At 41.3% G+C, this 12,827-nt stretch overlaps 1 protein-coding gene across 5 annotated transcripts in view; it reads left to right on the forward strand.

Annotated features, from left to right (window-relative positions):
- Positions 1–12,827, forward strand: part of SFMBT1 (Scm like with four mbt domains 1) — a 122,498-nt gene that overhangs the window by 82,909 nt on the left and 26,762 nt on the right. For all 5 annotated transcript variants that reach the window (XR_007120976.1, XM_047691940.1, XM_047691969.1 and 2 more), the window contains 6 exons: positions 2,691–2,779; positions 5,181–5,427; positions 6,137–6,231; positions 6,936–7,037; positions 8,253–8,403; positions 10,617–10,699. Coding sequence is in view for 4 of the 5 variants with exons in the window: in XM_047691940.1 (XP_047547896.1) it covers positions 2,691–2,779; positions 5,181–5,427; positions 6,137–6,231; positions 6,936–7,037; positions 8,253–8,403; positions 10,617–10,699 (767 nt within the window). In the remaining variant the exon portion in view is untranslated. The remainder of the gene's footprint in view (positions 1–2,690; positions 2,780–5,180; positions 5,428–6,136; positions 6,232–6,935; positions 7,038–8,252; positions 8,404–10,616; positions 10,700–12,827) is intronic.

Here is a 12,827-nt window from a genome sequence, read left to right on the forward strand (position 1 = left end):
ACTAAAAATAAAAACAGCATAGAAATGTAACTGTGTATGGAGATTGTGAAGTGACCATTCAGAGAATTATTTCATTGGCTTTCAGATACAGTAATTTAAATGTACATTCCTAATAGGGGTATACCATAATCACAAAAACAAAAGTAAGCTGTTTTTGGTCATCATTGTTAGTGGCCAAAATTAATGTTATTTTGAAGTAATATGCAGGTATTGTGGGATCAAGTCATAATGAAATGTGTGAGAACTAGGGTTTTTAGCAGGAAAGAAAGAAAACAGAAGTTGGATAAATGAAGTTAAGTAGAAACAATGTCTTCATGAATTTGTGTTGGAAGTATCGATATGAACTCCTGATATGGTTTATGTCTTTAAAAGGAAGACTCTGTTCTGGATACTGAAAAGGTCTAGAAACACAAACAGTATAAAGAATATTAAAAAATGAGCGCCCTCGGCACCCTAATTATGACCGCTAAATACCATTTTACCTGAGTAAGTTATTGTTCCTTGGAGAAGGAGCTGATTCCTGGACAGGGGCAGGAAAGGTACAAGCTGAGCCTGGGACACCATTCATACCAAAAGTAGGAAAGATGTCAGCAACTGTTTACTAGGGTCATGTGTCAAAAGAGATTCTTGTGGTTAAAGACAGGACAGTATAAGCATCAGTAAGACAATAGCTGCAGTGACCTGGAACATGTCATATGTGATATAGCCAATAGTTTCCCAGGGAGACTTGTAAACAGAACGCTCACTGATTGCCTTTTGGAAGATACTAGGGAAGCCACTGATGATTTTGAAGGCTGGTAAATACAGGGAAAGATAAAGAGAATCAAACATATATTCTGGCTTCTTTCTGTGAACTACACCTCAGGGTAATGAACTAGTTGAAGAAGTGAAAGTTTTCTTTATAGAATATTTTCGTTAGTAAACAAAAAAAGGGATGATGGAAAAATCACCATTTTTAGTCTCTAATGAATCAGCGTATCTGTGCAGTGACCATCAAAAGCTGCTAACACCACAAAAGGAGACAACGGGACTGATTGTGCTTCTTGATGGACATGGTAGAAGGTTACAACTCCACTCACGAACTGTTCTCAACAGTGCCCCCCTCCCAAAAAAGAGATCTGAATTCGATCAAGCCTATAACCCTAAGTACTGATTTATAGAAAATACAGAGGTTAATGGAGCAGCTGATTACCCACCCACAGGGAGGCAACCAGTAAAAGCAGACTCAGAAGAACTCTAAACAGACAAAAGGCTCTCTCTCAACAGCAAATACGCTGCTAGAAAAAGAGAGAGAAAGTAGGGCGTTGGAGGGGGAGAAAGAGCATATGGATTAAAACAGACTCGAGCAATATATCAGCAATTTGCAGTATATGTATCTCATTGGGATCCTGATTTGACCAAGCAAATTGGAAAAACTGTTTATGAGACATTTGGGTAAATTTAAATTTTGGACTAGATTTTTTTTTGTTGAAGAATTATTAATTTTTAAATGTGTGATGTTGTTGTATTTATATCAGAAGTTATTTTCTTTCAGAAATACATACTAGGGTGCCTGGGTGGCTCAGTGGGTTAAGTGTCCAGCTTGTGATTTCAGCTCTGGTCAAGGTCTCATGGGTCACGGGACTGAGCCCCATGTCACACTCTGCACTCAGTGGGGAGTCTACTCCAGATTCTCTCTTTCTCTCTCTCTCTCTCTCTCTGCCTTTTCCCTTCTCATGCACTCTGTCTCTCAAATATATAAATAAAAATCTTTAGAAATACATACTGAGATTAAACTGGATGAAATTATATGATACAATTATGTGATGTTAGAAGTTGGTTCTTAAATAATCTGTGGTTGGGTGGGGCAGACTGTGTGAGGGTATAGATCATCAGGGATTGGCAAAATACCTGTAGAGGACCAGACAGTAAATATTTTAGGCTTTACAGACCATGTGATCCTGTAACAGCTACCTAATGCTACCTTTGTAGTGTAAAGCAGCCGCAGACAGTGTGTAAACAAATGGAACTGTGTTCCAATAAAACTTTAATTATAGACAATAGGCCAAAGTTAGCTCCCAGGTTGTAGTTTGCCAACAACCCCTGGAAAGACTGACCATGAAGTGACAGTTGTGAAAGCTGGGGGGTACCTTTCGTCATTATACTATTTTCTCTACTTTTATATGTATCTGAGGATTCCCATCATAAAAAAAAAAAAAAAAAGAAAAGAAAATAGTTAATGTTTGGATAAAATTGGGCCCAGCTGGGGCACCTGGCTGGTTCAGTTGGTTAAGCATCTGCCTTCAACTCGGGTCATGATCCCAGGTTTCTGGGATCGAGTCCCGCATTGGGCTCCCTGCTCGGCGGGGAGTCTGCTTCTCCCTCTCCTCCCTGCTTGTGCTCTCTGTTGCTCTCTCTCAAATAAATAAAATCTAAAAAAAAAAAAAAAAAAACTGGGCCCAACTCCCTGTTACTGTATTCTCTTTGTTTTGTGTATACCTCCTATTAAACTAATGAGGAAGTAGATCTATTGAGACGGGGATTTTTTTTAAGCTCTGAAAGAAGTAATATGTTGGAGTCAGATATTAAAAGTACAAATGGATCTCTAAATCACTTTCAGTGGTTTAACTTCTCTGTATTTGGTTGAGTTTAGTTTCTCTGTGTTCTGTAGCTGACGTTATGAGTAATCACTCATTTATCCCCTCATCTAGGCATCAGAGATAAAGTGTCTGATTGGGATGAGTTTCTGCGGCAGACCCTGATGGGAGCGTGTAGCCCTCCTGTTCCACTTCTCGAAGGCGTGAGTATTATTACTTGCAGAATCAGTGTGGAAAACCCTTCTCATCTTCAGTGATATTTCCTGTCCAAGGAATCTTAAAATTGGTTGCTCATTTATCACTCTAATGCAAATAAGCATTGTTACTACAGACCTAGACAATGGGTGTTGGTGGGTTTAAACTTATCCTCACAGCTTGCCAACTGGTGCCTTACTTAGTGCTTAAAATGTTCTGAATTTGTTGCTAACACATACAAATCTAGTTTTCCAGATTCTTTTATGAAATTGGAAAATGTGGCCTCTTGGGGCTCTCTGTCACTGAGCAGGTGCTGATTTCACTTCAGGAATTTTAACTCCCACCCCAGGTGACTTGAGACTCCCTTTTGTTTTACTCAGAAGATAGCAGACCTGTTGTATTCTTACCACCTACCTGCCTTCAACAGTCCTTTTAAATTAGTGTAGCTTTTAAGCTTGTTAGTGAATATAATATAGATTTCTTGTTTTTATGAAATCCGTTTATTGGTTGTGACATTTCTAAGTTCTATTTTGTCACTTTCTGTCATACCAGTTACATTCTTTGTGGCATATGTGAAATGCAATGTATGAACATTCCAATTTCTCTACATTTTTGCCAACACTTGTTACTCTCTTTGGGTTATAGCTATGCTACTGAATATGAAGCAGTTTCTCATTTTGAGTTACATTTTCCTAATGACAAATGATGTTGAATATCTTTTTCTGTACTGTTTGCCATTTGTATATCTTCTCTGGGGAAGTGTTTTTGCCCATTTTTTAAATGGGTGGTCTTTTCATTACAGAATTGTAAGAGCTCCCTATGTCTGGTAAGAAGTCCAGGTCAGACACATGATTTCCAAATATTTTGTGGACTGTCTTTTCACTTTCTTGATGATACTGTTTGCGGCACAAAAGTTTATTTTGACGTACTCCAGTTTATCTATTTTATTGTTCTTGTTGCTTGTACTTTTGGTGTCGTACCTGATTAGGCTTTGTTAATGCAGGGTTACAAAGATTTACTGCTGTATTTTCTACACGTTTGATAGTTTTGACTCTGACATCTCATTTTGTGATCCGTTCACATTCCCCTTTAAAACTCGATTGACAGATACTCTCAGCTGACCTTTATATTTTATCCTCTGACTCATTTCCTTATGCTTAGCCAGGTCCTGGCACACACTAGACAAACACTGAGTAAAATTTTAATGAATGAATGAAATCTTGAACAAATGATTTAATAGATATCCAGCTCTACATTGACCTTGATTTTGCCATCCTGATTTTTAGCTGTGAATGTGTTCCTCCATTTGTTCATGTTCTTTTGCATATATATGAATATGTAACTGTTGCAGAGCCATTCTTATTAGCGAAAAAAAAAAGTAACTTTGAATATTAAGAAATGGTTAAGTGAAGGCATTGGAATCAGCATTCCCTTTTATTCTTTATTCTAGCTTTTTAAAAAAAGATTATTTATTTGCGAGAGAGAAAGAGAGAGAGTGAGCGCATGAGTGAGGGGTAGAGGGAGAGGAAGAGGCAGACCCCTCTGAGCAGGGAGCCCCTGTGGGGTTGGATCCCAGGACCCCGGGATCTTGACCGGAGCCGAAGGCAGATGCTTAAACCGACTGAGCCACCCAGGCATCCCTATTGTAGCTTTTAATATGTATCTAGAGAGTGATAATTAAACTTTTCCATTCCATCAGCATAATCAAAACACTCTGTTGATAGGAACATTGTTGCGAAATGAGTAAAAAACCAGAAACAGCTGAAGTGCCATGAGTAGACAAGTGGATAAATTGCTGCTCATTTACACCGCGGAGCGCCAATAGAACAGTGTGAGAGAATGAAGGAGGTTTATGTGTGCTACAAAAGGATAGCCATCATGTATTAAGCGGCAAACATGAATGGAAAGAGTATATAGTGCCCCTATTTAAAAAAAAAAAAAAAACAGGAGAGAGACAGACACAGGTAGATGTTGACTAGTGTGTAGAAAACCCAGGTTCAGAGTGGGCGCCAGGCTGTTCACCATGGTCCTTTCTCGGAGGTGGTATTGTGAGGGATTTTGACTTTTGCCACGTTCGATTTTTTGTTTAATGGTGATCATATTTGCTTTTACAATCAGACTAAGTAGTGATGATAATTTAAAATTTTTTACTAGATGAAACTATACAACATAGTCCTAGAGATAAGTCTGTTAAAATACTTTCATTGCATTATAAGTAGAATTTTCTTTAAGGTACACATTTTCATGTTATCTAGAAATAATACTGTAGAGACTTGTATGATATTAGGCCTTTCGGTGTCATGGCTTTGAGTGGGTAGAAATATAAAGGCTCATTGAAGATCCTTTATAGCTTGACTTTAAAATACTGTGTGAGCTTCTCATAATCGTTTTCACCTCTTGTATCTACAGCTCCGCAATGGGAGGAATCCTTTAGATCTCATTGCTCCAGGCTCCAGGCTAGAATGTCAAGCTTTCCGGGACTCATTAAGCACTTGGATTGTTACTGTAGTAGAAAACATTGGGGGAAGGCTGAAGCTGCGTTATGAAGGACTTGAAAGTTCTGACAATTTCGAGCATTGGTTGTATTACTTGGACCCGTTTCTTCATCACGTTGGTTGGGCTGCTCAACAGGGATATGAGCTTCAGCCCCCATCAGGTGAAGATGTCTATATAACATTTTTCTTTTAACTGTTACGTTAATGTTATGTTTTTACTAACATTGTTATGTTTTTACTAACATTGACAAGACTGAAAAATAGTATGATACTGTGTATTACAAAAGTGTAATAGACACTTTTAATAGACAGTAGTAATTGCAAAAAAACCTCACATATTTAAGTGCCTATTTTTCTTTTGTTTTATTAATTTAGTAATTTGCCACACATCTTGATGTACCTTATGGACTCCTGCCCCAACTCATACTGACCCCTTACCAAAATTGAAGGAAAATTTTCTAGGTAGCATTTAGCTAGGTACAGGAGTAGGATAGGTCTTAGGATAGGTCTTGGTTCAGAGTGAATTGTTAACTAGAAGAAATGACAATGATCTCAAAACCGGAGTTACCGTTTAAAGCAGTCTGCACTTCTTATGTGCTTCCCTTGGGGGCTTACGCAATTTTGTGGTCTGCAGCAGTCCTTCTGATCTTGCTGCGGGGATTTTGCCCAGGCTGACTACCCAGCTCTGAACAGAGGGGACAAAGTCCTGAAGTCAGGGTGCAGGTTGTGTGAGTACAGATTGTGTAAGTGCTCTGGAGCCCTTTCTTTTCCCCATGAAAGTGACTTTTCTGTTTACACGAATGCTTTCAGAATAGATAGAACGTGTGTACATTCTCCTCACTTAAAATGTCCTGTCTTGTTTTATAAAAGCCATCCGGCATCTGAAGAATGAAGCTGAGTGGCAGGAGATCTTGGCCAAAGTGAAAGAGGAGGAGGAGGAGCCATTACCATCATACTTATTTAAGGTAAAAACAAAAAAGGACGGATTGGTGCCCATCTTCTCACAGCAGGGTCCGGCAGTCAGGGGAGGCACAGAGCGGACAGTAACCCAGGGGGTCAGTGAGAATGCTGGGGTGTCTGAAGGAGTAAAGGTTTGAAGGCTGGAGTGTTGGGGATCCTGCTTTTCTTCTAAAAGTAGTCTATGTTTTCTCCCAACATTCTCTAAAACCATTTGAGTCTTTTCTTTTCCAATCTTTTTTTTTTTTTAAAGATTTTATTTATTTATTTGACAGAGAGATCACAAGTGAGCAGAGAGGCAGGCAGAGGGAGGGGGGAAGCAGGCTCCCTGCTGAGTAGAGAGCCTGATGCGGGGCTCAGTCCCCGGACCCGGACCCGGAGATCATGACCTGGGCCGAAGGCAGAGGCTTAACCCCTGAGCCACCCAGGTACCCCTTCTTTTCCACTCTTAACTACATAGCTCCAACTTGTTATAAAATAAACTTGTTTTCCTCCAGGTGGCTTTTGTGTACCAAATACAGGGAGTAGGAGTACTTCCTGTGTTTTTGTTTCTGAATAATTTTTTCCAGGAAAGAAAATACAGGATTAAATTATTTACCAGGAACTGGACAGTTCTATTTTAATTAATTAAGAGTAGTATTCATCTATATATGAGTATAAAGTGAATGTGAAAATACTGTATTTTTATTCCCTCTTGGTGTTTGCATTTCAGGACAAACAAATTATTAGCACTCATTCATTCTCTGTAAATATGAAGTTGGAAGCTGTGGACCCCTGGTCTCCTTTTGAGATCTCTCCCGCTACAGTTGTTAAGGTACAAGGGGGACAACTCTCTTCGTATGAATACCTGCAAGGGTGACTTGTTTAGGAAAGTGGTTAGAGTTTTGGTTTTCAGGCTCTGCTACTCTGAGCCATGTTTCTCCTAAGCGAGGCTAGAATGACTTCTGTGCACAATTTGTATTTGTACTCTCCAATTCTCTGTGGCCCATTCCTTCTTCGGGCCTGGTTGCCCCAGCCAACCACAGCTTGGGTACCCGAGTAGTGGGGCGTGGTCTGTGGGGCAGGCCTCGTGGTGCATAACCAGAGGTCACTTATCCAGCAGGCAGGCCTCGGTGTCTGAGAAGTCTGGGCACAGGCAACAGTGTCAGTGTCCACCCAGGTACAGGGCTCAGTGGGTGAGGGGATGTAGGGGTGGGGCAGGTGGTCTGTGTCATGAGCTCTGTCCAGGATTGCTCCAGAATGGAGTCCGGAGCCCAGTCTTTTGGAAGGCTGACAAAAGTAAGGCTCCTATCGGGAGTAAGCACAGGAGCTGGGCAGATTGTCAGGCCCTGGTAACTCTGTGACTGGCCCGAGGCATAAGACAAGGGGTTAGTTCAGGATTGGAGCCCACTGACCCAGAGTAGAGCCAGAGGACAGGTGTGACTAGAGGAGTGGTCGCTTGGATGCGGACCTCTTGAGATTGATTGATTGATTGATTGATTGCCTTAGGAGAAGATTATTCTAAGAACAGGGAGGGATTCTGAACCTGCAGTGGGGTCAGAAGGCCCCTTCTGGAGACTGAAGGGCCATGAGGTGGCAAGGAGCTGGAGCGGGTTAATAAAACCTTTTTGGCATTTGAAACTAGGCTAGGACCCAGAAATCCAATGTACAAGTTGTGGTGGACTCCTCACTCAGCCTAAACTAAGTTTTGTTTGGAGCCCAAATTCTTAGATTTGAACCCAGGTTCTGATTCTTTCTTGCTAGGTAAAATGGGGCAAGTTGTTTAACCTCTTTTTAAATCCCATTTTCTTATTTTCAGAATGGGGTTGATAATGGTACCTACCTTATTATGTTGTAAGGAGGATTAAAACTGAGTTAACGCATGAAAAGCATTTAATGAGAACAGCGCCTGATGTGGTGCGTAGTGTTCTTTACACCCGGTGTGGCTGTGCAGTTTTGTAACATTTTTGGCCCCGCCAAGGAAATGACACACACGTGTCCTTCCATATAAAACCATTGGCCTGTGTTGTCTGTTTGATTGTATCCGCAGGTTTTTGATGAGAAGTACTTCCTGGTGGAAATGGATGATTTGCGACCAGAGAATCATGCCCGGCGATCTTTTGTGTGTCATGCTGACAGTTCTGGTATTTTCCCTGTGCAGTGGAGTCTGAAGAATGGTTTACACATCAGCCCCCCTCCTGGTAAGTAGTTGTTCTGTTCTGAATTGTTCATTACGGGCTTCTTTTGAGAAGGATTTATCAGATGGCATCACCTGGATCTTTTGTCTCTCTCTCTTTCTCTTCCTTGCCCAAGCCTGTCCTTAACATTTTTGGGTCCCAAGACAAGTACAAATGAAGGCCTTGATTCCATATATTTACATATTTGCAAGTTTTAAGTTAAGCTAAAAAACTATTAAATATTAGGTATGTTCTGTCCTCCGACCTTGACAAATATGTCTTCATAACAGCCGAGGGTTTCATGCGGGTTCCTAGTTTGCTCCCTCCTGTGTCTGTTGTGAGGGCACAGAGGAGTGAGGGGAGGGCATACAGGAGTGTCAGGAGCTGGCGTACAAGAAAATGCCTCAGGGCCAGAGCTGGAAGGTAGGAGGCACATGACTGTGATTTTTCGGTTTCTGGGCATCCCTCTGGAGTGAGGCTCATCAGACTTCAGAGAAAGGTTTATGATTAAGAGCAGAGAAGTTTATTATTACAGCAGAGAAGCTGTAGATAGGAAAGCAGTAGTAACTCATTTTCCTGGTGTTTGCAAGTTTACAAAATATAATCTTTTTATATATTTTTTAGGATGCTATTTAGAGAGAGCATGTGAGTGGGGGCTGGGGGGAGGGTCAGAGGGAGAGAGAGAATCTCAAGCGGGCTCCATACCCAGTGCAGAGCCCACATGGGGCTTGATCTGACGACCTTGAGATCAAGAGTCAGATGCTTAACTGACTGAGCCACCCAGGTGCCCCTGCAAAATAATAATCATTGGTCCTTTAATCAAGGCTCTTAAATATGACGGTAGTTAACCTTGACTTAAATTTTTAATATTTTTCAGCTGACGATATCTGGACATGTCAAATGTTAATCTGGCTTTTGTATTAGCACATCAAATTATTTAATTGGCAGTCTGTGTATCCTTTATTAGTAGACTTTTGGTGAACACAGCTTCACTTTCTAAATGCTGAATGCTGGAACACTGGGCTAGAAGTACTCTTCTGCGTTAACAAGAGTCATAAACTCAGACCCTTTTGCTGTTTATTCAGTCTCCATTCATCCAACAAACATTTGTGGAATGTTTGCTATGAGCTAGGCATTGGGCTGCTCTGTGACTGGGGAGACAAAAGTGAGTACGATGGTTCCTTCAAGGAGAAAGTAGGAGAAAACAGTAATGGAGCCTCCCAGGTTCTCCCATCAGTGAACAGAGAGTGGGCATGCCTGCCTGGAGGTGGTGGCAGGAGGGCACAAGACTGCAGGAGGAAGTTCTTGCTGTTCTAGAAGGCTCTGGATATCCCAAGTTCTTTATCTTACCTGCTGCCTTTATGTGAAAAGGAAAAGCAATTATTAAAAATATTGGAACTTTCAGCATTGTTACAGACCGCTCATCTGTCTGTAAGTAGGAGGAAAGTAGTAGATGATGTAACTGAAAATGGCAGCTAATGTAGTGTGAGGTATAGAGGTGGAGAACAGGGGGAGAGCATGGTGCCAGTCTAAGTTGGGCAGAGGAGGGATTGCAGGCTCTGTATGTCTGTCGGGTGGCGTAGTGTGGTAGCCCGCTCTGTGCCTGGGAGGTTGTCCACTCCGGGCGGCAGCCAGGGAGCCAGGTCTGAGAGGCCACTACCAGGAACCTTGGGGGACTGAAGCAGGCAGTTAAGCTGGACTCTTGCTGAAATGAATTCGTGATTAAGGTTTTAAGAGCATTGGGATTCTGTAAAACAGGAATCTGAAAACAGTGCTGAGAGCATTGTGTCAGGAGTGGCTAAGATATATGAGGGCATAGCTTTGTGAGAGCAAAAAGATTATTTGGTGTCTCTTCCTTTAGAGCCCGACTTGGAATAGAATAGAGCCCGAATTTATTAGAATTTATTAGAACAATTCAAATCCAGTCTTAAGTGTCTTAAATTCTTTCGGTAAACTGCCAGCAGCTAATCAAATAAAGTAGTGTTGAAAATAAATGCATAGTTTGGAACTAGAAAGTTTAAAAAAATGTATCTGAAGAATTTTATTATATTGCTACGGTTTAACCAGAGTTGCTCTGCTTTATAACATGAATGATGCTTTGGATTGTTTTCCCTTCTCCCTAAAATGAGCCAAGTCCTCAACTTAGCAAATGAGAAGTTCTGGGTGGACACCTGGCAGAATGGAAGAGCCAGGCAGGCACATGTGGTGTGAATCTTTTCTTTTTTGTCCTTCCCTAGGCTACCCAGGCCAGGACTTTGATTGGGCCGACTACCTCAAACAGTGTGGTGCTGAAGCTGCTCCCCAGAGGTGCTTTCCTCCGGTGAGAACCCCGGGCCCCTCATCACCGTTCTTATCTGCCCGGCACTGCTGTGCTTCCCGGGCTCACATGGTTCTTAGTCCTCTCACTCAACCCAAATGAGCATCTTGTTGACTATAATAAAATGGTTCAAGGAAAATTCATTTACTGTGGAAGTTAATTTGTTAATTTAATTGGTTTTTAAAGTTTATCAGTTTTTTTTTTATTTAGTTGAAATCATGTGCATTTTTTTAGTTCATAATTATTTTTGGCAGTTCAAAAATATGAAAAAATGTTTAAATATTAAGTAGAAAGAAATCGTTAAGCTTATTTAAAAATACTTCTGTGAAAATATTACATGCATATGGTTTACAACACCAAATAGCAGTCAAGGGCTTACAATATCAAACAACAGCTCCCTGCCCGATCCCTCGCTGTGGTCTCCCTTCCAGGAGTACTCATTCCTGTTGTTCTGATATTTGTACTTAAATCGTTTTCAGAATAGTACACTGTCATCTTTTGAGGCATGAATTTTAGACATGTGTATTGGTTGTATGTTATGGTGAATGAGCACTTAGCTATTTTATATCACCTTTCTCCTCTGTCTTACCCACCTCTTCCTCCTGTTAGAGTTCTGTTACAATGTGGAGTTGAATCTGGATTGAATACTTAACACTATTGTATGCATTCGTATATTATTCACAGTTGAGCACTGCATTATTTTATGATTTTCTTTTATTTGTCCTCAAGTTAATAATTGCCTTGTTTTTCATAACTTTTTTTTTTTTTTAAGATTTACTTATTTATTTGAGAGAGAGAGAACATGAGCCAGGGGGAGGGACAGAGGGAGAGAGAGATTGAGTATTCTTAAGCAAAATCCCTGCTGAGTACAGAGCCCGAGGCAGGACTCAATCCCATGACCCTGAGATTGTGGCCTGAGCTGAAATCAGGAGTCAGACGCTTAACCAACTGACCCACCCAGGTGCCCTTTCATAGCTTAATTTTCTTTGTTTCTATTGGTAGTTCTTAGCATACCTTCCAGTAATTTCTTGTAACTATTTCACAAAGGCAGTCACATCTGGAAGTCTGTGATCTCCCCACCAACACACACCTTTATGAAACTTAGAGTATATGAGGAGTGGGGAGACACTAATAACATATGCAAAAGTTCCTTTACCTGACTCTCAGATGGACTTGTAGTGGGTAAATTGAAAGTCATCTAAGTCAGGGAATCATCCTTTGATGCAACAGTCTATTTTAACGTAAGATGTAATAATATGCATTAATTTGCTGACCTTTTTGGTAAGGCTTTTCCTTTGCATGTGGATTTTCACCAGGGTTGCTAGTGCAGTGAGAACCCTGATACTCTGACGCAACAGGAGTGCAACTTTCTCGTCAGTTTGTGGTTACTTTTCCTTCCTCAATCCTTTCATACTCATCTTTCCCACACCAGTGGTTTTCCAGTGACTGCTTCATTATTCTCAGCAGCAGCTATCATTTTCTGTGGGTGTGTGGTTGCAGAAGGCAGCTGTCCTACTGACAGGAGCCCAGGAGGACCAAGAAAAGGCTGTGCAGCCAGCCACTTCTGCAGGTGTCTGAGGTTCTGCCCTGAGCACCTGCTGCTTTGGCACCATCCGCCCTGGGGTGGGCCGTGAAGCGAGACGACTGTGAAGATCATCGGCATCTGGGCCAGGGTCGCAGTCCTGTGTTTGGAGCACATGCTCGCAGAGCTGCCCTGTAGCATTTCCCAGAAATCTGTTTGGTCCAACTAGGCCTGTGTGTCTTTTCTAGTTACAGTTATTTCTTTGTATTTTAGGGTAGAAGGGTTAAAGTACAAGATATTCCATAGACACATTCTTTTTTCCTCAAGTCCATGACCACTTAGATAACCTTGAATAGGAGCTTTGCCATTTCTAATATTTTTCTTAGAGACATCCCTTTTAGCAACCTCCATTCTCTCTCTCCCCAGACAGGTTGCTCACTAGGCTTGCGGTGAAATTTTAGTCCTGGGGACTGCCTTTTAATGTCACTCAGGGGTTTGCCTCTCCCCTTTCTTACGATTTAAGATTCCTGTTCTGTAAGTCTAACCGCCGCCTCTTTCTTGTCACATTCCCTTGTTTGGATGGAGCCCATTTCCCAGTAGCTTCCTGAA

This window comes from Lutra lutra, chromosome 1 (assembly GCF_902655055.1).
Source record: "Lutra lutra chromosome 1, mLutLut1.2, whole genome shotgun sequence".
Taxonomy (NCBI): Eukaryota; Metazoa; Chordata; class Mammalia; order Carnivora; family Mustelidae; genus Lutra; species Lutra lutra.